The sequence below is a fragment of the Phascolarctos cinereus genome, unplaced genomic scaffold, assembly GCF_003287225.1.
Source record: "Phascolarctos cinereus isolate Bilbo 61053 unplaced genomic scaffold, phaCin_HiC Scaffold_5;HRSCAF=322, whole genome shotgun sequence".
NCBI lineage: Eukaryota > Metazoa > Chordata > Mammalia > Diprotodontia > Phascolarctidae > Phascolarctos > Phascolarctos cinereus.
Window position 1 is genome coordinate 157,028,733 of NW_027555958.1, and position 27,976 is coordinate 157,056,708.

General features: G+C 35.1%; 1 protein-coding gene across 4 annotated transcripts in view; it reads left to right on the forward strand.

Moving 5' to 3' along the window:
* Nucleotides 1–27,976, forward strand: part of HACE1 (HECT domain and ankyrin repeat containing E3 ubiquitin protein ligase 1) — a 90,666-nt gene that overhangs the window by 19,667 nt on the left and 43,023 nt on the right. For 2 of the 4 annotated variants that reach the window (XR_013486971.1, XM_020998312.2), the window contains exons 7-11: nt 10,066–10,148; nt 16,787–16,883; nt 17,055–17,156; nt 17,844–17,950; nt 24,098–24,344. Coding sequence is in view for 3 of the 4 variants with exons in the window: in XM_020998312.2 (XP_020853971.1) it covers nt 10,066–10,148; nt 16,787–16,883; nt 17,055–17,156; nt 17,844–17,950; nt 24,098–24,344 (636 nt within the window). In the remaining variant the exon portion in view is untranslated. The remainder of the gene's footprint in view (nt 1–10,065; nt 10,149–16,786; nt 16,884–17,054; nt 17,157–17,843; nt 17,951–24,097; nt 24,345–27,976) is intronic. The other 2 variants (XM_020998314.2, XM_078155223.1) reach the window with 2 other exon arrangements.

Consider the following 27,976-nt stretch of genomic DNA (forward strand, 5'->3'; position numbering starts at 1 on the left):
ATGATCTAACCAAAACTTAAATACTGTGAGTACATTTAACTAGAAATTAATTCAACGTTAAATTTAAAGAAAATAGCTTACACCTGAGCAATTTGATATCTTAAATTTATATATCTTAGTTTGAAGCTTCACAGATTTAATATAAAAAGGCAGTTGGAATCGTTAGAGGAGATTTAAGCTCATAAAACTTAAAAACAATTGTTAATTTGACAGTGGCATTATAGATTGTTATTTTCAAGAGAATTATTACTGACTGCGTTTCTCATTGAAATTGCAGGCTTGTTAAGGAACAATAAGGTTATTCCTACTACATTCAGTCAGCTATATTGGTATCCATAACCATCCTCCAAACTTTTCATCCAGAGACTTACAGGGCAGTCATGTACACTTATTTGAATGCTTTTCCCAAAGCATTGCTTGGATTCAGCCTTGAGGCATAAAGGTAGGTTTAATTAACATATTTCAGAATTTATTTTTAGGTTTAGAGAAAGTTGAGTTTTTCTGAACTTAGAGTTCTGTATTGGCTGTTCTGTGGTGATGGTAGTTTTTCCAATTACTCTAATTTATTACTAGGACAAGTGAATACTGCTGTTATTTGCTGGATAATTAAAGAAATACACATTAGTTTTAGGTAGTTGGTCTTCTAGCCAATTGAAGTTATATTGCAGGTTGCTTTTAGAGAATGTGCAAAGCATGCTCTTAGAAGCTTTACATCATTATGTCATTTAATATTTTGCTGAAGTTATTAGACTGTAAGTTCCAGGGTGGGCAGGAACTTCATTTTATTTAACTTTGTATATCCTTCAGTGCCTGAAATAATGCCTTATATGTAGTAGGCACTCAATAAAAACTTGGTTGAATTGAAATAATGCATTTTTCTTTTTGGATTTTTTGTAATCATTTGCTGAAAGGAGTTTATTCTACATTTGATCCTTTATTGTTTTTTAATATTGACCATTAACTTTTTTTAGTTTTGTCACTTTGAATTTGGATGTGTGTGTAAGCTTGTCATCGGGTGTTTTGCTTCTTGGCTAGCCACTGGCTTCAATTAAATGTCTGGAGATTGACCCAAGAGCACATGAGATCCTTACTATTTTACAAAAGCTTGCTAAAAAGACATGAAGCCCTGTTGATGCTTATAGCTGGTTGTATCTTCCAAGGCAAATCCTGGAATCCAGATGGGATACCTTCTTTCTTTTTTCTCCTCAGATCCCTCTTTACCAGTTACCTATTTTTTAAGATTATAGAAAGGAAGATATGTTGAGCAGAATGAGGAGCCCTACGTGCTATTTGGAGGACCCTGAAACAGTTAAAAAATTTCTGATAATTTTGAAACTGGGAAAATTTTTTTATTAAAAACCAAATTATTTAATACTTAATTTTTAATGCCCTTTAATAATTTAATCTTTTCCATCTTTGAACATAAAATGTGTTTTTATATATGTATGCACATATGTATCAGTTTATATATAAGATTATGTTTGATGTATTAAATTCAAAATTATGTTTTTTTAGGTGCTAATTACAAATTTATTAATTCATCTTTTTCAGTGTTAAATTTTTTGTTATAAATGCATCTTTATGCTTCTGATCTTTGAATACTTTAGTCTACTTTTGTCTATCAATTTGAGAAGAAGGCAAAAGCTTACAGAATAAAGAGTACATTCTAATGAAAGACATAATTTTTGGACCTATTTATCACTGTGTTAAACATCATAGAAAACAATCATTTTTAGAAAAAAGATACAATATACAAAATCCCCTTATTGAATGAAACTTTGTTTTGTCATGTTAAACTTTGTAAAATTGGTCTCATTGAATAGGCCATCCACCATGCCTGAAAAGTACTCATTCTTCACTTCTAATTCTAAGAATCTCTAGTTTTCTTAAAAGTTCTTCTGAAGTTACTTTCTACGTGAGTCTTTTCCTGATTCCCTAACTTCTTGTGTTTCCCTTCCCAACAATGACCTTATATTTAATTCATATAATGCAATCTTTTTGAGGGCAGAGACTTTCATTTTGGTGCTTAGACACTTAATGATTGCTTGTTGGTTGAATTTTGAATTAGCTGTGTATATGTAGTCTGACCACCAACTTGTTAGAGCAAAAATCGTAATTGGTACAAAACTTTTAAGAAAGGAAAAGATAAAAGATAAGACGTGCAATTGAAACATGATCTTGACTTATGCCTATAATTTTTGTGATGAAAAATGATATATGGTTTGAAGAAAGGATATAGACAGATACATCCAGGCTATAATAATTTAATATAGAAGGTTACTTGATAGAATCATTTGCCATAACAAGGAGATTAAGATCCTAAAAAGTGTGTTAAATATCAAACGCTTAGTTTCCAAACAGGGGAGAGAGATGGTGGCCAAAGGCAACACTGGTTTAGAACATAAACTTATTGGTTAAATGTTATGGGAGAGAATAATGGAAAATTGTGAGCAGAATTGCCTCATAAAGTAGACAGACAGTGGATGATAAAAACTTTCAAGGAAGCCTGGAGTGAAGCTCAACAGTAAGCAAAGTAATCTTGAGAGTATTTAAGGGTAAAAATAGAAGAACAACAGAACGAACGTGGAAAAGATTGCCAAAGATTTTTATAAAAAACTTCACTATCAAGGACAGCAGAGCTATTGCAATTGGACTTTAACATTACAGTTCCAAATATGGTTATACAGATGGTAGAAATGCTACTAAACAATAAAGACAGGAAAAGCAGCTGGATTAGACCAGGTTTAAAAAGGGATCATTTTGGAGGTGACACAATTGTGAGTGTTTTGAGGGATTTATTCACAGGTTATCAAATGTAGGGGGAGACATCAGAGGTCTGGAAAAAATCTTGACTTAAAAAAGTGGCTGAGAAATTATTGATGATTGTGTGTGTATATATATATGCCTGTTTTACCATCTATGAAATTTTTATATTTGTGCTTTACCATCTATATGAAATTTTTATGCATATCATCTATGCACATATATTGAGGACATTCTTTATGAGAATATTAATAGGGAATGGACAGGCTTTTCCAAGTAATGTTCCACCGAGACCACATATTTACTGCATACAGCTGGGTGAAAGATGTAGAGAATACAAGATTACCCTGTACTTATTGTTGATTAAAAAAAGAAAAAAGAATCCTTTGATTCAGTAGAGCAGAAGACCTTAATGGATGTTTTCTATTCATATGATATCTGTATCCATGTCAGAATTACTCAGTACTTTTGGAAAAATATAACGGAGAAACTTGTTAAACTCCTGATGCCAGGGGAGTGTTAAAGCCAGGAAAGGCATAGCATTGCCAAAGATGTTTGCGTAACTGTCAGAGGGGAGAACCGTTTCATAGTCCAGGTTGAACGTGGAATTTTCTCTGGATGGTGAGATCTTCTAGGCTCTTTTTTTTGATGGATGATAGTGCCGGTTAGACCAAATCCCGGAACATTGCAGAACCTCCTAAAAAGAGATCTCTTACACCAGTGAGGGCTCGTGAGCTACAGTGTTAGTAATAATAGTCAGTTGCAAGCTTTACTTAGAGCATCCTGAGAGTTTGAGTTTTAGTGGCTACCCTCTTCCTGGGAAACTCTAATTTACCCACGTGGAGGTGGTGGAGAGAAGATGAGCCACGAAGAAAGAGTGAATGCCTCTAAAGGGGAAAGGGACAGTAAGCAAAAGACACATGAGGATTAGTTAGGCTTTTTTCCATTAGTGGTTTGTCAGTTCTTGGAATTGTTTTGTTGTTGTTGTTGTTTCTGACTGATCCTGTTTCATTGTGGGCTTGAAGTAGTCTTCAAATGTTTGCCATACTGAGACCAATAACCACTGCTGTATATCTTACCAGTTGCGTGATCCTGGACAAGTCATTTAACCTGTTTGCCTCACCTTCCACAGCTGTAAAATGGGATTTAACCTGTTTGCCTCACCTTCCACAGCTGTAAAATGGGAATCATATATCATCTACCTCCCAGGATTGTTGTGAGGGTCAAATGAAGTAATATTTGTGAAATGCTTAGCACAATGCTTGGCATGTAGTAGGTGCTTAAATTTATTCTCTCCCCCTCTTCCCTTCATTGCTTTTTAAAATTTACTAAAAAAATTTTTTTTAGTTAAACAAGTATTTTTCTCTCCTGTTTTTATATCTTCTCCCTCCACCTCCCTCAGAAAAAAGAACCAACAAAACTTGTTGTTGCATTGTCAAGCAAAACAAACTCCCATGTTGGTCGTGTCCAAAAATATGTCTTATTGTGCATGTTTAGACCATCATCACTATCAGAATCTTTCCCTTTACGTTGCAATCTGGGTGTATTGTTTTCCTTGTTTGCTCAGTTCATGTATCTTGACACATATTATTTTGAATTCTTTATATTTGTTGTTTCTTACAGCACAATAACATCCATTAAATTCAGAGAAACCCTATTTATTTAGCCATTCCACACGTGAGACATGTTTAAAAAAATCTTATCTTGTTTTTACAGAGATCTGTTATTTCATTGGTGTTGATATTCTTTCCATGATACGAATTGTAACTCTCCTTTGTGCCTTAGATAAACTTTGTGAGTTAACGTTGGTAAGAAAATTAGTCACTTGGTGGCCAGTATTCTGGTGATGTTCAGCAAACTTAACCAGATTGCCCTTTGGACAGTAGACCTATGTATGGGCCCTCCTTGGGTCATGGTCAAAACTTTTCTATCAGAATGGGCATGCCAGAGCTGGTTCTCTCTTGGTGTAGCCTTTTTCTAAAAAAAATAAAAGATTAATATTTTTTCTTTGGGGGGCTAGGCAGTCGGGGTTAAATGACTTGCCCAGGGTCCACTGCTGGTGAGAATCATGTGTTCAACTCCAGAGCCAGTGCTTTATCCATTATACCACCTAGCTGCCCCATTAATATATTTTACACTGCATTTCCCAACTCTCTGAGAGCCATCTTTTATTTTTATTTATTTATTTTTTGCCCAAGTACTTCATTTTTATTTTAAGTATTTAAAAAAAATTTTTTTTCCATATGCTTTTGAATTGAAAATTTTTCTCCCTTTTTCTCCCCCTCACCCTCCCCAAGACGGCACACAATCTGACATAGGCTTTACATTTACATACCCATTAAACATATGTTCACATTAGTGAAGTTGTAAGTAAAAATTAAAACCAATAGGAGGAACCATCAGAAAGATGAAACAAAACTCAACAGAAGGTAAAAATAAGTGTAGTGATTTGACTTCCATAGTTCTTTCTTTGGATGTGGACAGCCTTTTCCATCCTGAGGCCTCTGGAGATGTCTTAGAGCCTCGTAATGCTAAGAAGGATTCAGTTTAACATTCTTAGTCATTGCATAATGTGGCTGTTATTGTATACAAAGTCCTCTTGGTTCTGCTCACTTCACTCAGCATCAGACCATAAAAGTCTTTCCAGGTTTTTCTGAAGTCAGCCTGTTCATCATTTCTTATAGCACAATAGTATTCCATTACATTCATATACCACAACTTGCTCAGCCATTCCCCAATTGATGGGCATCCTCTCAATTTCCAATTCTTTGAGAGCCATCTTTTAGAAGGAGAAAAATGAAAAAAAAAACCAGTTCACAAAAACTAAACAGCACATTAAAAAAGTCTTGATGTTGCCATTGTTCACGTTCAGAGTTCCCCTGCCTTTAATTTCATGATATTAAGTTTTGATATTTTTTTCTGTTTACATTGTTATAGTCATATTTGTTGTTTTTCTGATTTTTTGCTTACTTCACTTTATAGTTCATAGAAGTTATCATTTCTCATATTCCATTATATTCACGTATTATAATTTAATTTGTGTTACCATCATTGGACATCTGTTTTCTTTCTAGTTCTTTGCTAAATATTTTGATGCATGTGGGCCTTTTTTTTTTTTGTCATTTACCTTTTTTGAGCCTAGAAGGAGTATCTGGATTAATGGGTACACATGGATGTTTTATTCGTTTTCTTAGTATAACTCCAAATTGCTTTGCAAAATGGTTTTACTAATTCACAGCTATATCAGTAGTGCATCAGGGTACCCATCTTTCTACAACCTTGGCATCATTAATTATTCCCATCTTTTGTTTTTTGCCAATTTACTGGTGTGAGGTGATACTTAAAGAGTTTTGATTTGCATCTCTCTTATTAGTTGCTTTGAAGAATTTTTTCATATGGTTTGAGATTCTTCTTTTGAGAACTATTCATACCCTTTACCACTTATCTGTCGAGGGGATGGGTTTTGGTCTTAAATGTTTCGTTAGTTTATATATTTTGAGTTATCATACCCTTGGAGATATTTGATAAAAATATTTTTCCCCCAATTGGCCACTTCCCTTCTTATCCTAGTTGCATTAATTCTGTTCATGCAAAAGCATTCATATTCATATAATTGAAAATTTTTTATTTTAACTTTTGTGGTCATTCACCTCAGTTTCTTTAGAATTTAACTCTTAGTGATAGTTGTGAAAGTTACCCAATCTTGTTAATTTCTGATTATTTTATATGACCTTCAATATTCAGGCATATGATCCTGATGACTTAATTTTGACTTAAAAAATTGTGAGCACCTATGTATTACTGTAGAAAATAGAAAAATAATTAGTTTTATTTCCTTGCTTCCTCAAAATGCTCAAAAGAAAAATAGTAGTAGTAATCAAAATACTTTTGGAAACAGAAAGTTTTGAGTTTATTTTGGCATATACTATAAGATGAAGGTCTAAACATCTGCTAGACTACTTTATAATTTTCCCAGAATTTTTGTCAAATAATGAATTATCAAGGTGATATATGTTTTGTTTATACTTCTGATTTTTTCCTTGTCTGTTCTGATCGACTGATTTACTTAGCTATTTTTGACCAGACCCAGAGAGTTTTGATGTTAACTGCATTATAATGTGATTTGAAGTTTTTAAATGCTACTTCATCCTTCATTGTTGTAGCCTTTGAGCATCACTTCCATGCCCCAAATTTTGGAATAGGATTTTAGTAGGAGAATGAATTTGCCAATATCCCTCTAAAAAATGAACCCTTTGGCTCTCTCCCAAATCTGATTATTCCAAGAATGTAATATTCTAAGGCTTACCACCATTACTCAGGAAAATTAGTGTTCTAAAAAAATTGGGATTTTGCATCAGGATGCCGATTTTGAAAAGCACTGAATGTGTCCCCAAATATAATTTAGTCACCTCTCTTCTTCCAGTACAATTCTGTCCTAACTCATTTCCATTTGCAGTGCTTATATCCTAGATATATGTGCTGAGGTACATATGATATCTTACCTAATGACTTAATAAATTGGTCATCCAACTGCATGCTAATTTGTAAAATGGACATTTTTCACCCATATTGTTGTGATTTACATAGGTTAAGAAATGTTAATAAAGCCAAAATATGGTTTAATCTTCTCAAATCAAATTGATGTGAACGCTTAAATTTTAGGAACAACCAATTTTAGAAACAACCAGGTTCCAATTACTTTCTATTTCCAAAAGTATTTTGAGGAAGCAAGGAAATAAACTAATTATTTTTCTATTTTCTACAGTAATACATAGGTGCTCGCTATTTTTTAAGTCAAAATTAGGTTGTCAGGATCATATCCATCAGTATTTGGATAAGTCAGCGAAATAACGCCTACAGGTAAATAGAATACCATATCCTTCAGTTCTAAGATGAGTAAAGAGCTAGTGAAAGAATAGTTAGCTGTCTGTGATGAATTCAGGTCACTAGACCCAGAAGAACTATATCTCAGGGTTTTGAACGAACTAGTGGATATGATTGCTGAAGTGATTTTTCAAAGATCATGGAGAACTGAAGAAGTGCTGGAATGTAGTCTATAAACAATTCAACTTTGATTTTGGCAGAGTTTTAGTATGTATTACTAAAGAAACAATTAGAAAATATTTAAGAAGTGATGTTTGGAAATGAGAAGCATAGTTTCACCAAGGATGTCTCTTTGGCAATCTAATCTAATTTCCTTTGTTGGCAGAGTTTAACTAGATAGGGGACTTCTCTTGTAGACAGTTTGCTTAGATTCCAGCAAAGCATGTGACAGTCTTTGCTATTCTTATAGATGAGATGGAGACATGTGGACTAGACTAGAGTATGGTTAGGTGGGTTCAGAAGTGCTTGGATGACTGTACTCTAAGGTTAGTCATTTCTTTGTGTCAGTTTGACAGGCGGTTTTGTGGAACAGATCAGGGATTTGTTTTTGGCTATCTGCTAGTCAATGTATATTAAAAATTTTAAACTTACTTTCTTCATGGTTTTTATTTTTACATTACATTTATTTCTGAATTTATCCTTTCTACTCCCTATTTTCCTACCCAACAGGCCATCTCTTGTAACAAAACTTTAAAAAGAAAAAAAAAAGCAGGTCAGCAAAACTTATTAATTCACTGACATTGTTTGACAGTGTATTCAGTATTCTATATCTGTAATCTGCCACTGTAATGAAGGGGTGAGTTGCATTTTCTCAGCGCTTTCTAGGGCTTAGTTTGGTTATTAAAATTGTACAACATTAACTTTTATTGATTTATTTTGTTTTTTTCCATTTACATTGTTAAAGTCATTATGTATATTTCTTCCTTGGTGCATCAGTTCTTACAGGTATTTCCATGTTTCTTTTAATTCATTATATTCATCATTTTATACACTATGGTAATAATGTTATATTCATGTGTCACAAGTTGTTTTACCTTTCCCTACTTGATAAGCATCTGTCATTAGCTTGGATAAGTTTATAAGTGATGTGCTTCTGAAATTTTCAAATGGCAGGAAGTAAAGAGTATAGCTGCTTCATGGAGTAGTAGCAAGGATCAAGTTTGTTAACATGTAAATCTTAGAAAATTTTAGAGTGGTATGTAAATGCTAACTATTTTTGTTATTATCTTTATTATTGTTATCATAGCTAAAGTTTGTATGACATAGTCAGGATCCAAGCAGACTTTGACGAAGCTAGAAGGTTGTGCCAACTCCAAGATAAAATACGAAGGGAATAAGTATAAAGTCATACATTTAAAGTCATGTTATCAGTTGTAAATCAATATTTCAGTGAGATGTAGAAAAATAGAAATTTCTGTGGGAAAAGTTCTGAGGGTTTTAATAGATTTTACAGACTTAGTTTGATCAATACTAATATGCCCACCAGAAAAGCTAATGTGGTCTTCTTAGGCTACTTTAAGAGAAGTCTCATATCACACCCAGGAGTCCTACTTTCCTCTGCCTTGATCAGACCACATCAGGAGTATTCAGTTTCTGGGTGCCACATTTAGGAAGGACATTGATAAGCTGGAGAGGATCCAGATGATGGTGAGGGGAATAATGAAGTGTCTCAGGATTATGCTACAGCTGGATTAGTTGAACAGTGTTCACTTTGGAGAAAAAGAGTGAAATCTGAAACTTGATATAAGGCAAAGATTCCTAATAATCAGAACTATACAAAAGTGAAATGGGTTGCTTTGCTCAGTGCCTAGAACAGTGCTTGGCTCATAGTAGGTGCTTGATAAATACTTTGAGCTCATTCCTTTTCTCACTAGAAGCCTTCAATTAAAGGCTGGATGACCATTTGTTGGGGGATGTCACAGAAGGCATTTTTCTGTAAGTACGAGTTTGTCTAGAATTTTTTAAACTGTGGGTCATGACCCTGTGTGGGGTCTGGACCCACAGTTCAAGAAGCGCTCAAGGGGTTGCGAGTGGAAAAAGTTTAAGAAGCCCTGGTCTAGATGGTCTCTGAGGTCTCTTCCTGTCCTGGGATCCTTAGGGAATCCATGCTTTTAGGATCATGTTATATGCATGCCTTCTGCAGTAAATGTCGTCATATATGGACTGAGACAGACTTAGCTAATATAGAATTCTTCACTAGAGTGAATTATTTTATAGTGAGGCTTTGGTAGATTACTGTTGAATATGAGAAATTCTAAAGATGGCTTTTAAAAAAATATGTAAAAAACCCTTAAATTTTAGGAATTTTTTGAATGTGAATAAGATCTTTTATGTATTGCAGTTCATTATATAAATTGAAGATGGTATGCTTTCTTTTGTTCTCTAGCTTTATTTTGACTCTATTTTTTCCCCCCTCAGACAGTGCAGTGCTTACTAGACAGTGGTGCTGATATCAATAGGCCAAATGTGTCTGGAGCTACCCCACTGTATTTTGCTTGCAGGTATGGCATTTTATTTTTTAAAATAATTTTCAAAAACAATATATGACAGTAAGAAAAAACATGGGACTTAAAACTTCAAATCAAATTTTGTTTCATATTAAGTACTGTGTACTTTTTGTGCAGTATATACCTTTTAAGAGACAACATGGTTTTATGACTAGCTGGCTTGACTGAAAGAGAACTTTACCTTCTTATTCCTCTTATCTTTGCAAAATACCTTAATTAAGTCATCTACATTTTCTGGGAATCAGTTTTCTCTTTACAGTTTTTTTGTTCTACCCCACAGCATTTTTTGGTAAATTAAATAATTACTTGTAATAATCTGAAAACACCTATTTTTCTCATAGATTGCTTCTGTAGACATTTTACAACTACTAATGATCACTGCAGCGATAATCTAATTTATCTTACATTCTGTGTTGAAATGTAAAATGTTTTCTTCTTTCCATGCGTATAACTAAGTAAAAAATATGTTACAGAAGAAAGAACATTGAATTGGGAATCAGAAAACGTGAGTTCTAGCCCTGGCTTTGCTGTTATCTGTCTAATGTGAACTTGGGCAAGTTATTTGGCCTGCTGCTCCTGTTTCCTTAGGCTTCATTTCTTATTTACCTCTGTAAAACGAAGGAGAGTTGAACCAGATATTCTCTATGTTTTTGCCTTCTGAAAGTTAGAAACATAGTGTGATAGTGAGAAATGACTAGTAGAAGCAGGACAATGTCACTCTGGACAGCAATCAGATAGTCCTGTTCAGGGAACTATCAGCTTTAGTGTCATTTCCCTAATACTTTTCTTCCATGTAGACTGAGCTACGGGGTCTGATCCATATTCGAATGGCTCAGGGTGGGTATTTCCTATGTCTTTGTAGATCACAATTTTTCCAAGACCCTTTCATCTATCCTGTTTGATTTTTGCTTGTGTTTTTCCTTAAGTTCTCCAGGGAAGGTGCATTGGAGACCTTTCCTGAGTCTTCTAAGTATTTTGTGGCTGCTAGTGCACTGCTTTGGCTGTCTATCTATTATTCCTTGCTTTCACCACCTGACGGACACACCTCTGACACATACATGTTCTTCTTTTATGCCATGTCTCCCAAGCAAGTTATTGATAACATACTGTAACTTACCAGTACCCACCATCTTTCCATTGCCTTTTAGATTATCACTCATATATCATTTCCATCATAGTCAGTCTCTTACTCTCTTACTTTTGGGGGGGGCGGGGCTTAACATTCTTGTCTAATTCTGGTCTAACTTTTATCCAACTGTCTCAAGGAAGTTCTTTTTTGATCTTACTAAAAATGACTAATTATGGTTGGGAAGCCCAAGAGTATCCAAGTTGTAGAAAGATCCTGTTTATGCTATTTTTTTCTCCTTGGTCAACCATTAGACTTGAGATTATGCCTGTTAACAGAGGGGGTTACTTTCTCTTTTCATAGAATTTATAGGAATCTAATTCTATAAAATCACTTTGATTAGATCAAATCAATTTATTGTCTGTATCTTCTAGGCCACAGAGTTGTCAGAACCTAGCATGGCATATTTTCTTTTTAGGAAATTTATATGCTTAGAGCTTTTTGTTTCTGATTCTTTTTTTTTTTTTTTGATGAGTCAGTCAGGATTAAGTGACTTGCTCAGGGTCACACAGCTAGTAAGTTTCAAGTGTCTGAGGCTGGATTTGAACTCAGGTCCTCCTGACTCCAAGGCTGAAGCTCTATCTACTGTGCCATCTATGTGCCTCTGTTTCTGATTCTTAAGAATTATTATTTTTTTTTGTTTTTTCCCTCACAGTTATGGATCATTTTATACATTGTTTCTCTGAACTCAGATCTAAATTATAAGAGGATTGGATTTTTGGAAAGTATCTTACATAATATTATGGTATTTTATAGTCCTTTGGAAATAAAACATTGCATTGTCGAGCATTGGGCAATATTCCTGGGAGCCTGTTATGTTATTGTGATTGAATCACTACCTTCTTATGCTTTTGTTCTTGCCCTTAAGTATAGCACAAGTTAACCTTAGACTGTTGGAGGTAATGATTGTGAAATAAACCTGAAGTTAGAATTATACGTAAAGAATAAGTTCATCATTCTGGAAGGGAGATAGAAGTGGAACAACAATTTCATTTGTTGTCAGTCTTTTTTTTTTTTTGGCTTTTTTTTGGTGAGGCTATTGCGGTTAAGTGACCTGCCCAGGGTCACACAGCTAATAAGTGTCAAGTGTCTGACGATGGATTTGAATTCGGGTCCTCGTGACTCCAAGACCGGAGCTCTGTGCACTTCACCACCTAACTGCTCCAGTTGTCAGTCCTTTTAACATTGTCTAAGGTGCTGAAATTCCCACCAAACCTCATATATTTTCTTAGGGCAATATGTGGAAAATATAGTAAGTTAAATTTGCAGATAAATTATAGAGTTGTAAAATGATAAAACTGGACTGAAAATAAGTTGAAATTGAGAGGTAATTCAAGGATGTTTTACTAGATATATGTAATTATTGTTTGTTTGTTTTTTTCCCAGGAGTCCCACTCACACCTACTTCCTTGGCAACCAAGGAAGTTTCTTGAAGTATATGATACTTTGTATATTTTTCTTGACTGTCCAAACTCACCTTTTTAATATTCAGATTACTGCTCATTTTCTGTCATATGGAAAGCTTGTATAATAACCTTGTTAATTAATATGTGCTTATGTCTGTCCACAAGCGTAATGTTTCTAAGGGATCTAGGAATCATCACCTTTTCATTTGTGAGTTGAGGATGCTTAAGGCCCAGAAAGGTGAACTTACTTGGTCAGAGTCCCCCAAGTAGTGTAGCAGGGCTGCAGTTCCAACCTACACCTCTGATTCTAAATCCAGTACTTTTTTCATTACACAAGGCTGCTTCATCATGCTTGTTCTGTTGTCTTCATTCTCAGAATCCTAGACCCTGTTTGGAGTCATCCTGTTAAAAAGTGTTCTTTTCAGAATTGGTTTCTATCCTGTAGACTTTGGCTTTTCTTCTATCACTGTTCTTCAGTCATTCAGTCATGTCCGATTCTTCATAACCCTGTGGACCAATTGTTCATGGGGTTTTCTTGGCAAAGATACTGGAGTGGTTTGTCATTTCCTTCTCCATCACACTGCTTGCTTAATGCTGAATTCTGTAATCAGTGCCACTATTAAGTGGAGTGGCAGAAGTTGTATTTTGTTTCTACTTCAATTTGTTTCCCGTTGACCTTTCATCTCATAACACTTTGTATCCTTTATGAAATCAGCCTGCTTTCTATTCTACCATTCTGTTCATTGATTGACTCTTTAAATCTGTCCTCTGAAGTTGGAGCCATTATATTGATAAGCAGACACTAGCTATAACCATCCAAACAGACATCTACTTAGTGCAAAGCAACTCCTCTGACACAGAGAAGGAGCTTCGTAAGCCAAACAGTCCTTGTAAGACTTAAAGCCCAAAAGACCAGTCAGGAAGAGTTAGTTAGAAGCTTTTGCTTGTTTCTTGTTCTACTAATTGAACAAAGCATAGTTGAAAAAATTACTGGATAAATCTAAGGTACCTTAAAAAAAAACCAAAACCCAGTATTTATATGTGCTGTGACTCAATTGACAGATTTAAATTACTTTCACTTGGAAAGGATAATCTACACATAGAATGAGTGTTAGAATCATTTTATTCCAAAAACCCTTTACACGCAATCTGATGCTCAGACTTAAAAAGCTATTACTTGTTTCTACGCAGTCCTTGCTTCCTACTGCCACTTCCAAACTGTTCTAACCCTAATTACGTTACATCCTTGTTGCTGTCATCTGCTCACCTGCAAGCCGTGTTCCATCCAAAATTCATATTTGGTGTATGTTCATTGTGTATTGATGTCCAACCCCTTTCCCCAACAAAACAAAAGGAAACAAAAACCCTATGATCTTGATTTTTTTTTTCCAGGTTTCTCAACTAAAGTACCCTCATTTTCCATCTTACTTCAGTCATGGTGTCACATTAGAATTTACCATTTCTCAAAATTGCATTTCATCTAAGATCTAGAACTTTGAAATTTTACGTCTTTTATCTTAAACATACCCTTCGCTTTTATTATGACTTTTGGTCCCTTAATGCATTCTGCCAGTGTATCTTCCATACTCTTGCGTCACTCATTTCCATGCTAGCCTTGTCTCCATGGTTAACCACTTGACTGTTATGCTAGTTTATATCTTCAAATGCCTTGCCTCTCTGACCTTGCATTGTTTTCACCCTATAATTCATCATCCTTGGGAAATTTACACCATCTCTTTTCTCTGTTTCTGCTCTAGGGTTGTTGAGCATTCCTGAAGAAAAGTTATTAAATTGAAATAACTTCACCTGCAACAAATTTGTTATATAACCATAAATGGCTTCCTTGCTGTTAGAAAACGTTTCTATTTCTTCCTTATTGTTTCCCTCTCATTTCCGAGAACATCTATGATAGCCTACTTCACTGAGAAGATTGAGGCCGTCTGACACATGTTACTCAGCACTTTGCTTCGTTCTTTGAAATTTAGCAGCATTGTCACCTGACTTCTCTTTTATTTCAAATAACAGAAGAATATAATTGGTTTCCTTTGTTATCCAATGTATTTTATTTCATACATTTGAAAACATTATTCACAAAAAGGGTTCATAGGCTTCACCAGACTGCTAGAATTTTCTGTGATGCAAAAAAAGGTTAAGAACTCCTAGCCCAGAGATTGAATTTTTCTTAAAATCAGTAGTTTTTAATGTCACTTTTAGATTTTTGTGGTCTGTATGTAGGAATAACTGGTTATCAAGATCTCTGAAACATGGTGATAGCCATTCCTAAGCTAGCACTGCACCAGCAGATGGCACAGCAGAGATCATCTGGTTTCAGTTCCATTAGAAGAAAAATGGACTGGAACTAAATTCCCTTTTCCATTTTCTTCTGATCCTTACATAAAAGTGGTAAGGCAGAAAGTGAAGCAAATGATGAAGGGAAATTGGTTACTTATACTGAGCCAGGTACAGTGGCTTAGTAGAGAAGATAGAGGAGGAAGTTGATCCTAAGCTGAGTGTGTTGGGTGTAGGGGGAGGCTAAAAGTAAAATGGTGGTCTTGACAGGTAAGTGTCTTTAAAATCAGGGCAGTGAGGCTTCTCAAGGATTCCAGGAGTGTGGAGGGAACAAGTTGCAAATTTGGGCTTGGGGCATAGTATCAAAACCAAACCCAAAATATGCATTTCCAACGAGTAGAAACAGCATCCTTTTAAAATGCTTGTTTTATAAGCTATTAAAATAAACTATTCTCATTTAAGAATTTTTCTTTAGGAGTCTTGGAGAAATAGAATTTTTCTTTAGGAGGTGTGTTTGATGGAGATGAGGCTTATAGAGTAGAATGAACCTCATTTCAACAAAAATTTTTAAAATGCTTAGCACTATACTAGGGGAGCTATGGCGTTTAGATAAGAACAGAGTCTTCTTTGTAGAGTATAACAGGGACATGGCAAATGCATAAATAATTAATAATACAAGCTAAATATATTAGGTACAAAATAAAGTACTTTATGAGGCCTGAAGGGGAGGCAATAAAAGCAGTATGTGGCACCTGGGAAATTAAAAATGGGAAATGGAAAGGGCAAAGCATAGAATCTTAGAGTCGGAAGAGACCTCAGAGGCCATTTGTACCTGAGGCCAGCTTATACTTGAATAATAATCCCTTTTACATCATATCCAAGAAGTGATTGTATAGGCTTTATTTGAAGACCACTGGTTTGGGAAAGAGGATCAAGGTGAGGCTGGGGAAGAAGGAGGAGGCCGACCAAGGAATAGTGGGAAGTCTCCAAACACAGTTAAGTGACATTCTTAGTTGCCCTAGGCAAATCAGGAAGCATTTAATTGCCTACTGTGTGCCAGACACTGAGCTAAGTGGGAAAGATCCAGTGAAAGGCAGAAGACAGTCCCTGCCCTCCAAGAACTCCCAATCTAATGAGAGAGACAAGAAGTAAACAAATATGTATAAATTAGCTATCTACAGGATAAATAAATTAACCGAAGGAAGGCACTAGAATTAAGAGGGATTCGGACAGGTTTCATGTAAAAAATGAGATTCTGTCTGGGATTGAAGGAAGCCAGGAGGTAGAGATGAGGGAGAACATTCCAGTCATGAGGGACAGTCAGAAAATTACCAGAGCTGAGAAATGGAGTGTTATGGAATAGCAAGGAAACAAATGTCACTTATTTGTGGGGAGAGGGAAGAGAGGGGAGGCGAGAAAAGAGGGCCCAGGACATAGCCTTGTGGGACGTGTAGGGTTAGAGGGCATGACTTGGAGGAGGATTCAGCAAAGGAGAATGAGAAGTCAAATAGGAGAAAAATAAGGAGAAAATGGTGCTCCAGAAACCTAGAGAGAAGAGAGTATAAAGAAAGGATAAGAGAGTGTTCTACAGTGTCAGCTGATTATAAATTAAATTTTCCGTGTTAATTGACTATTTCCATGTCTTAATGATGGTGTGGCTTCGGGTTGGGAAAGTGTGGTAGCTTCTTTTGAGGAGCAAGAAATAAAGCTAGAACTGGGGTTTTTTGGACTATCAGTCATTAGTAGTTCATAATAAATAAAGGCTTTAAGTACAGAAGAATAAATTTTATTATTGACTATGTTTTATACAGTCATGGCCAGAGAGACACAGCACAGATTCTTCTTTTACGAGGAGCAAAATATCTGCCAGATAAAAATGGAGTTACCCCTCTGGATTTGTGTGTACAGGTACGATTTTCTTTATTATCCTTATACTCTTCATAATAGAATGTGAGATTAATACTGTTCACTTTTTTCCTTTACATGGGAGGTCAGGTCTAAACATTTTTATTTTGTGAAGTATATATATTTTAAAAGGAATTTCACTTTTAAAGTTTATTTTTAAATATTGTTTTGTAGGGTGGCTATGGAGAGACGTGTGAAGTATTAATTCAGTATCACCCTAGGCTTTTCCAGACAATTATTCAAATGACACAGAATGAAGACCTTCGAGAAAATATGGTAACAATAAATTTTGTAAAAAGCATATGTAATGCATATACTTTGTTAAATTTACATGTAATATGTTGTAAATATCTTTCATGGCCTAACTTCTGTGAAGTTCAGGTTTCTAATAACTTGTACTGTGCTACCAGTTTTAAACAAATATAAATTAGATTTCAGCCAGTGATTTCATAATGTTTTAGGTCTGTGCCCTCTGTGTCTTTGGCCTTTCTGTAAGATAACTATAAGTTACTCAGGATACCTACAAGTTACAACTTCTGTATTCATATTTGTTTCTACTGTCAGGCTTGATGTGTACTGACTAATTTTTGCCTGTATTGTAGCTATCTGCTTTGGTAAACTGCAAAACTTAAAATTCAGCTAATTTCATAAAGTTGCTGTATTTTTCCATGATTACTCAGACTATGGTGCTGCTCTCTTCCTGTTCTGACAGGTGAGGGCAATAGGCAGAGAGATTACCATTAGCACTATGGTGTGACTCTGGGCAGAGAAATTATCAGAGGGTAAATAAATAAGTTACTTCTTGAGCTTCTGAAACTGGGAAAGAAATTACCTGTGGAAAATTTCATTTCAGAAAACTGTCTTCTAGCCTGGCTTTTAAGAAAGTAACTGACTGATTACCAGAGAATTTGTATGTATTACTATAATGTTAATTTACATTTTTGAAATTTCTAAAACATTCAGTTGCGACAAGTTTTGGAACATTTGTCTCAGCAAAGTGAAAGCCAGTACCTAAAGATTCTGACAAGTCTTGCTGAAGTTGCAACAACAAATGGTCATAAGCTGCTTAGGTAAGAATTTGAAAATGCAAACAAGTCAATAGGAAGCTGTACTTTTTGGATTAATCTGTTTTAGGGCCTTTTCTGTAAGACATATTTAACTTTTTGGGATACCATCTGTTAACAATGTGATAATATACTGATCAAATGTTAATGTTTAGTAAAGTCAGAACAGTAAAGACAGGACAGTCAAGCACTTAAACTTATCCAACATTTTGCTTAAAAGGGTAGCTTCAGATTTCTTATTCGAATGAGTAGATTTGAACATATTCATAACATTTAACTAGAATTGTTAATGAAATGGTAATTCATACCAAGAAAACATGAGAAATAATATAGAAATGTTAACTACCAATATGAACAAAAATTGTAGCTGTGAGAATTTTCAGTGTAACTCCTGGTTCTCTGTGAACTTTCCACCCTTTAACTGTATACCTTTCTGTCCAGTCTTTGAGAGTACTCTTTATAAGACTTCATGAGCTCAGTGACCCATCACCAACTCAAATTAAACCTGAAGATAGAGTTAGCTTTCTTTCCTGCACTGTATGGGCCTATAGGAAAAGTGTTTTTTTAAAATCATGTTTGGAGTAAGAAAACTTGAAAAGAGTTGTTTCTAAGGTATCATCTTTTTTTTTTGTCCATGGTTAGTTCTAGCTTTGTTTAGTTCATCAACAATAAACATTTGTTAAGTGCCTGACATCTAAAAGAGGCTGTGTTGGGAATTGGACATATAAATGCATCACGGACACTGCTTTCAAAATTATTAGACTATGTTGAGTGAAAAGACCCAAATTTACCCAAATAATTATGCTACATGGAGGAGTGAGACAAAAGCAGAATAGGGAAGGGGTTTAGAACAAATTTCTGTGAGAAACTTGAAGAGGGTAAGATGACTTTCACTTGCAGGTTCAAGGTAGGCTTCATGGTGGAAGTGGCACTTGAATTGAACCTTGAAGGAAGGAATAGCTTTTAGTTGATGGAGATGGGAGAGTGTTCATTTCAGGCATAACGGACAGTATGAGCAAAGGCACAGAGATAGGAGAGGGAGGGATGGAAGTAGGGGAGAGAATAAATAGTTCAGTTTCTGACTGAAACATAAAAGTCCATGATGAAGAGCAGTGCGAAAAATTGAGTTTTCAGAGTGGGTTGGAGCATGCCTTGAACTCCAGGAGCAGGTGATTGATTATTTGGCAGGCAAATGAGGAACCTCTGTAGATTTTTCAATATTAAGAGTAATATAGAATCATATGGTCTTGGAATTAAAAGAGACTGAAGTATTCATATAATCCAAAATGATGTGTTGTCAAACTCTAATAGAAACAGGGAGCCACTAAACTGTATATAAGAATCTCTGTGGTATACATATTGACTCAGTTTTTAAATGTAATAATACCTATGTTTTATTGTATTTTTATTTATTTTCTTGAATATTTCCCAATTACATTTTAATCTGGTTTGGGCAGCACTTGGTAATATTATGGACTGCATATTTGACGTCTCTGCTTTGCAGCATCTTTGGCAAATGGTTATCTACTTTCTGCTTAAATCAATTATAGGCAGTTCAGTACCGTGTGAGACAATCCATGTTACCTTCGAAGAGCTTTAATTATTAGTAAGCTTTGAATTATATTGACCTGAAATCTGCCCTTTTGTCACTTTGACCAGTTGTTTCTAGTTTTGCCCTTTAAAATCAAATGAAAAAAGTTGCAAGATAGCCCTTCAGATACTTGAAAGATACTCATATCTTTCCTGAAATTTCTTCAGGCTAAATGTACCCAGTTATGTAATTCAAATTTGGTATGATTTTGAGTTTTTCTGTCATCCTGGTGAGGTTCTACCCCTCCCCCCCCCCAATTCCCCCACAATGAATAAAAAACTGTAAAATAAGCCTAGGAAGGTAGGTGGAAGCCAGATTGTGTTAGGCCTAACATGGCCAAAATAAGTATTTTTATTTTATTTTGTATACCATTAGGAACAACTTAAGATTTTTGAGTAGAGGAATCAGAACTATGTCTTAGATTATTTTGGGAGCCATATGGAGACTGAATTTGAAGAGGGATAGGATTGGAAACTGAAAGACCATTTAGGAGGTCATTATAGGCCAAATGAGAAGGTGTTCCTTAAATGTACCATCTTTTTTCTTCCTGTAGCTCCAGCCTTGAATATGTTCCTGGTCAGTACTGTATTTTTATGACTATCTTATTGAATTCTTTACCTCTCAGTAGTTTTTTTTTCCTTCTACCTTCATTGCCAACTCTGTCACCTTTTCCTTTTATTGAAATTAAAATCCTGTTCCCAGGGCTCTTAATTTACACTTTTAGACCAAGACTACAGTCTTCATTTGCTTCAGTGCCTTTTATTAGACCATCCTAGATCACTTCTTTTCTGAATTTTCCTCATATTTCTTCTTTGTCAATAATCAGTAAGCATTTATCAAGTACCTACCATGTACCAGGCATTATGCTAAGCACTGGGGATACAAAGAAAAGCAAAAGATAGTTCCTGCTCTCAAGGAGATCACAATTTAATGAAGGAGACAATATGCAAACAACTGTGGATAAATTGGAGATAATCAAGGAGAGAGATAGCATTAAGGGGGATTGGGAAAGCCTTCTTGTAGAAGATAGGATTTTATCTGGGACTTGAAGGAAGAAGTGGAAAGTAGGAGGAAGAGAATTCCAAGCATGAAGGACAGCTACTGAAAATACCTAGGGTTAGGAGATGTGCAGTGTCTGTAAGGACCAGCAAGGTGGCCAGGATCACTGAATTGCTGAGTATGTAGGGATAAGTAAGGTATAAGAAGCCTGAAAGGTAGGAGGGTCCAGATTATGAAGGGCTTTAAAAGTCAAACAGGATTTTATATTTGATCTTGGATGTGATAGGGAACCACTGGATTTATTCAGTGGAGGAGTTGGAGGGGTAGGGCTGACATAGTCAGATCAGGGCTTTAGGAAGATCATTTTGACAGCGGAGTAGAAAGGATGGATTGGAATGGGTAGAGACTTGATGTAAGAATACCACTAAAAGGCTATTTCAGTAATCTAGCTGTGAGGTGATAAGGACCAACATCCAAGGACCATTACCCAAGGTAACGTCAGAGCAGACAAGGGGACACATAGGAGAGATTTTAAGATGGTAGAAATGACAGGGCTTGTCAGTTGGTTGGGTATGGGGAGTAAGAGTGAGGAGTTGAGGGTAACACCTAGGTTGTGAGCCTGGGTGACGGGTAGGTTGAGAAGAAAATAAGCATTTATATAGTTCCTCCTAAGTGCCAGGCACTGTGCTAAGCCTCTTTGACAAATATTACCTAATTTAATTCTCAGAACAACACTATGAGGTAGTTGCTGTTTTTATCTATATTTACAGTTGAAGAAACTACAGAGGTTAAATGACTTGCCCAGAGTCACACAGCTAGTAAGTGTTATGTGTCTGAGGCCAAATTTGAACTCAGGTCTTCCTCACTCCAGGCCCCAGTGCTCTAGTCTCTGGGTCCCCAGGTGTCTGATTGCACCTTTGAAAGTAAGAGGGAAGGAGAGTTAGGTGGTACAGTGGATAGAGCACTGTCCCTGGAGTTAGGAGGACCTGAGTTCAAATTTGGCCTCAGACACATAACACTAGCTGTGTGACTCTGGGCAAGTCTCTTAACCCCAAGTGTCTTACTCCCCCCCCCCCAAAAAAAAAAAGAAAAAGTAGTAAGAGGGACATTTTGAAAAGAAGAGGGTCCAGGACAGAGCCCTGAAGGACATACATGATAAGTGTGACCTGGATGAAGTTGTAACAAAGCAAACTGAGAAAGAGTGGTCAGATAGGTTGGAATATATAGAACTGGTTTAGAATGGTGTCGTGGAAACCTGGATTAGAGAGAAGGGTGATCGATAGCGTCAAAGAGTACAGGGGTCGAGAAGGATGAGTTTTGATCAAAGGCTGTTAGACTTGGCAATTAAGAGATTATTAGTAATTTTGAAATGAGCAGTTTTAATTGAATGAGGGAAGTGAAGGCACATGTTGTAGATGACCTCATTAGGGATTTTAACTGCAAAAAACGGAGAGATATGGGACAATACCTAGTGGGGATGGCTAGATCTGGTGAGGTTTTTTGAGGAGGGAGGTAGACTGGGAGAGATTGGAGATAACTGAGAATGATAAAGGGCTCAATCTGTTGCACACAGTAAGATGGAATGGGATCACTTGTGCTTGTAGAGGGTTTTGCCTTGGCAAGGAAAAGGAAAGGTCACCTCTTAACTGTGTAATAGAGGTGAAGGTGCAGATAGTGGCAGAAGGCATCTTGAGTGATGTGAGATACTTGGTTCACTGTTAACCAAATAATTTCTTCCTTTTAGGCTGTATGCTTTACCTAGAAGATCATTTGAATCTTAGTTTGCCAATCCTTCTCCTTTCAGACAAATCCTAAAATCTCTTACTGTACAGGTGCCTATTGATAATTAAATAAGCATTCTATTTTTCTTGCCTCCTCTTTAAGTTTATAACTTGTCTTTATCTGCTTATCCATAATAAATAACCTTGTTGTACAAAATAAAACATATCTATGCTTTTTATTCTTTTTTTGTCCTTTTGTCCATCTTTCATTTTTATTTTTGTCTGTTTTTTGCTTACAAATTTCTTTAGGGAGATGAGGGAAGCCTTAAAGAGATTGAGTTAGATAGGAGTGGCTCCTTCCCTGAAATGTTCCTTCCTCTTCTGAATGCCTATAATTATTGTCTTTATAATTTATTGATAATTAATCATGTACTCATTTTAATGTTTTTTTTCCTATGGCTTTAACATATTAATTAAGATGTCTTTATTTAAATTTCTGCATGTTTATGTCTTTGTCTCTCTAAATTGAAAGCTCCTTAAGGACAAGTTATTAAATCCATCTATTTAAAATTTAGAGGGATTCTCTGTTGGTAGAGGAATTAAGCATACCATTGAAATCAGATCCTTGATGTGTATTGAAGTGTGTTTTGAAGAAATACTGGTACATCACTAGGAAAGCAAATGCTTTATTATCTGGCACCCAGCAAACCAGAAGACATAGCAACTCAGTGGGAATCTTATACTAAAGTGTCAAAAGATGTTGAAATACAGCAAAAAAAAAAGATTTTATTAAATAGGCTAAAGTAACTTGGGAATAGGCTGATTCAGCTTCTGATATAATTACATTTTGAGAAAAGTACTTACGCTTCCTAGGAGATGGCACAATTTTGCATTCTGCCTTTAGGCAAAGAGCCAAGATAAGATAGTTGCTATTAGTGATTTATGTCAGTGACACTGCTTTTAGGGTGTGTCATCAGGAATAATACAGATTGAGTGCATTTCCTGTACTTTTTACAGCTATATATAGTACTTTAGTGATCCTTGATTTGTTCCCTTCATTCATGCAGATCATATCTTTCACTGCTTAGCAGATGGTGTTCATGAATTTCTTGCCCCTCAAAGATGAATCACTTTTTGGCTAAGCTTCTGGTGATGAGCCTTTTCTAACTTAGCTAGGCTAATCCTTAGACAAGAGTTATAAATTCTGTGACTGGGACCTTACTTTTGAAGCCTTTCTCTGTTTTGGGAGGACCTGTCAGAGGTTGTTTGTCATTGGCATAGCTTTAAGAATTGAGGTGTCTCTCCTTATGATAATGTAGTAGAGAATGACCTTATAACAATTAGTAAAATTATAATTGATATGCACAGTGATGATTATGAGGGCACTGAAAATCCTCCAACGCTATCTGAATTGTCAAAAATGTGTTGCAGGTTACATAGGATCTTGTGGGTTGACCTAAGAACCTAGCTTCCATATGTGTATTTGTTTGTAAACAATACCTAGAAAAGCAAACTTTTTAGATTATTAAAATATACCTAGGTACGTAAATAAACCACTCTGTAGGGGCAAATGTTTGTATATTTCGTTCTTTATTAATTTGTTGTTTTCAAAAGCTTTTTTGAACATTGGTAATTTGTATGTGTAGTATATTGAATAATTGTGTGAACTAGAACACTCAATTTCTTCATTATGTCGAGAGGTAAGGAAGATTTTGCTGCATTTAGATTAGATGAAATGGGTAGTCAGGCCATAGGATAAATGAAAATCTTTAAAAATAAATCTGGAGCCACAGATTTATTTTAATGCATCTAATGTGTTCCATATTACTTTTTTCCTTTCAGCCTGTCTAGCAATTATGAAGCACAAATGAAGAGTCTCTTAAGGATTGTGAGGATGTTTTGTCATGTCTTTCGAATTGGCCCATCCTCTCCCAATAATGGAATTGATATGGGCTACAATGGGAATAAAACTCCAAGAAGTCAGGTGTTCAAGGTCAGAAAAGTATATGACGTTGTTAGGAAGATAGACGTTAAAGAGATGAATTTCACAAAGCATGCATTCTTTAATCAGAACCCTCATGAACAGGACGTAAGTTTGGTTCATACCCATATATGTTTCTAAGTTAGGTATGCCTTTTTCCTTTCACCTTTAACTATTCATCGCTCAGACTTAATTGGTGAGCTTTCTTTTTCTTCTTCTTAAGAATTAAAAATTTTAATATTCTTTAATGTTTATAATATCATATATTTCAGTTATGTTTTATTGTTAGGTTAGTGATACTTAGAATTTAAAATCTGTTTTTACTGAAATTGTTATTATTAAAAAGAAAACAAAGGATGTTTTCTTTGTCCAGTTTTGTGTTTTACATTTCTTATTAGTAGGGAGAGGAAGGAAAATACCTTTTTTTCAATTTGATATTTCTACATTAAATATTTCCTGTAATGTGTCGCAGTCAATTATTTAGTTAACATTTTATGCATTAAAAAAACCCAACAAGATGTAACTCTCCAGTTTGGTTTTGATATAGTATTACCTGCTAGAATGACTTCAGTGAAAAATTGTTGAATGTATTTTCCTAAAACATTTTGTATTACTTCAGCTTCTCCTCATGTACTGGCACTTGCATGGGTGGAATCCTTGGCAGAAAGATTCTATGTAAAAATCCAAGGTAGTATTATCCCTTCAGTGCTAATCTTAAATTGTAACTTGAGAGGTAACAGAACAAATAATGGCTTTGAAGTGATGTTGTTAATGCCTCTGTTTTGGCTCTCTATTTTTGCCTGTATAAATAAGCAAGAATTTGAAGGAAAAAATTTGTTTCAAATGACCTAGTAACATCCATCCATCTGTCTGTCTATCTGTCAATTTACCTTTAAAATATATATGTACATGTATATGTACATATATATATATATATATATATATATTTATATGCAATATGTTTTTTAAAGGTAATTTGTTTGAAGATTTTTCTAGAGCATAAATATTTGTTTTAGCTTGATGAATGCTTAAGGATTTAATTCTTAAATCTTTTATATTAAGTTTCAAAATATGTTAAGTAAAATAACCTGTGTTTCACAGAATATTGTTATTCACAAAATAGCATGCCTTGTTATTCACGGAATTATTATATTGGGAACATTTAGATGGTTACTAAAATAGTATACTAGAATTTAATATTAGTAGGAATTAGGTCCTTTAATACTTAGGATGGATATAATGGCTTTTAGGAGGTTTTTTCGCCCTTTTTCTTTTTCTTGTTTTGATTTTACTGTGGCTTTACTGTGCCCTCTGCTGGAAGAATGTGGTCAAACATTTCTTAATTCAGGTTTTCATGTCACCTTCTTTGTTGAAAAGAAAATAACTTGGTCAGTAGTGAAAAATTATTTCCTTGTCATGTTGAAGCTGCCGTATTACTGATCCAAAGATTTTTGTTGAAGTTTGTTACAAATATAGCATAGTCAGTTGCCATTTTGTTCCATGATATCACATATGATTACACATGATCCATCTCTTAAACACAGTGCCTGGCAAATAGTAGATGCTTAATAAATGCTTATTGGTTGATTGACCTTTTGTTTCTTAGCTCCCTTGAGAAAGAACTGGGTTATTGATTTGATTTTGTTCTTATACTTGTTTTAGTATTCTTCAGTTTTGCCTTGCTAATAAGGTATATTTTATTAAGCCTAAGTCATCACATTTCTTAATACTTTTATCAGAAGATTACATACCTACTAAGCAGGCTTTGTATTGGTATTTGTCCTTTAGGTTAGGTTTTTCTATTTAAGATACCAATAAAGGTAGAAAAGTAGTTCAGCCTTTTTTCCCTCTTTAGTCTTTGCCCCTTTTCAGCGGCTTTTAAATTGTCTTTTGCATCTCTTATTTCACTGTGCTTTTTGTTCTATACTGTTTGTAACTGTGTATACTGTACTTTTGTTTATGTATCCTTTTTTGCACTTGTGCATAATTGTTCTTGCTTCTGAATACATTCTCTATCTTAAATTTTAGACCTTCCTGTTGACATAACTATCTCTCAGGACACACTTCTGTTTATTTTTAATATGAACAGTTGTTAAGGTAAATAGTAAGTTTCAAAGGGCTGATTATCCTTCCTTGCTTTTAATCTTGTCTCTCAACAAATCTTCAAAGGGCAGCAAATTTGACCTTTTTCATGTTGGAATTGGATATCTGAGAGGAGTCTAGGAGATTGTGGTGCTGTGGCTGCTGGATGGGGTGGATTTCTCATTGACATTGGATTGAAAAACAATACGTTTTTATCAGCAGACATTTCTAAGTCAGCATTTTTTTGTTTTCCGTGACTTAAAAAAAAAGATTTCTTAAATTTAATATTATTAAACATTATTTGCCTAGTTTAGGATACGTTGGAATGGTGATAGGTGACGGGAGTTAGCAAGATATAAGAAAGAGTTTGAGGATTAGACTTTTCAGATAATGATGTATCCTTTTCGTACGTTTTAAAATATGGTTGTTTCCTAATTATGGGATTGTTACTTAGACACAAAGAAATTCATGGTCATGTTCTTAAAAAATTTTTTTCTCACCCTGACTTTGTCATCAGAATTAAAGTATGTGATATTATCTGGCTGAGAATACTGAGGATCACAGTGGGTCTTCAGAAGATCATATTAATAACACTGGATATTAGTGGTTATGAGCTTTTACTATCCTACCAGATTACTTGATACACTGCCAGGTTATGTCTTAAAACTGCCGTCTAGGATTGGTATAGCCCTGCCCACTTTCAGTTTGCACCAGTTAATTCCAGTTTGCTACAGTCTTATTAATGTAGTTGAAGCAAATCCCACAGTAAAGTTGTGAGACTGCTCATAATATCATTTAGCCAACCACTGGTTTATAACATTATTCTTTTGAAACTTTTTATTCCTTGTAATAACATTTTGCCCAGATGTTTTTGTAGAACAAATTAATACGTTAGATGGGTTATGCCTGCATTTTGCATATGATTTTGGAAAGTTACTTATCTACTTTTATACTTTAAGGCTCTGTAGTTTCTTTCATTGGTCTGGCTACAAACTCACCTCCTCACAATTTCTATACAGTTTCCTAAATGAACTGTAATGATTACTGTGATCAAAACATGTATGAACCTCTGGCCAACCTGATGGTGCCTTTTTGAAACTGGCTAGGCTATTTCTTAGATAATAGATAAAGTGTTGGTTGTTGGGTCCAGACTTTATAGTTTTCTAGGGTCTATACTGCACTGGCATAGCCTTCAGGAATTCTGAGTAACCTCACATTATAGTTGTGGGATATTTGGTTACAGATACATTTTCCTTAGTGTATATGAATTGTTTACCATAGATGTAGCACATTTAATACATGCTTGTTGATCTTTTTAGCTCCTTCAGCTAGTACTTTGTGTTATAGATGTTGAGTAAGTGGACAACTATTTGTGATATGCTCATTGAGCCAATTATTGTGGTCAGTAAATATTTTTTTTTAGATATTGTGTGAGAACAGACTAGGGATATAAAAAAGGGGGAATTGTGCTCAAGACATAGCTTGAAAGATTTAAATTAGCGACGAAGGTTACGTCTCATGGGCCTTAGTTTCCTCATCTGTAAAATGAGGAAGTTGAATTAGATGATTTCTAAGGTCCCTTTCATTCTAAATCTTATGATTCTATGAAATTCCTTGTAGGGTAACTGAGAGTGGTTATGTAGTCTTTTTCTTTTGTT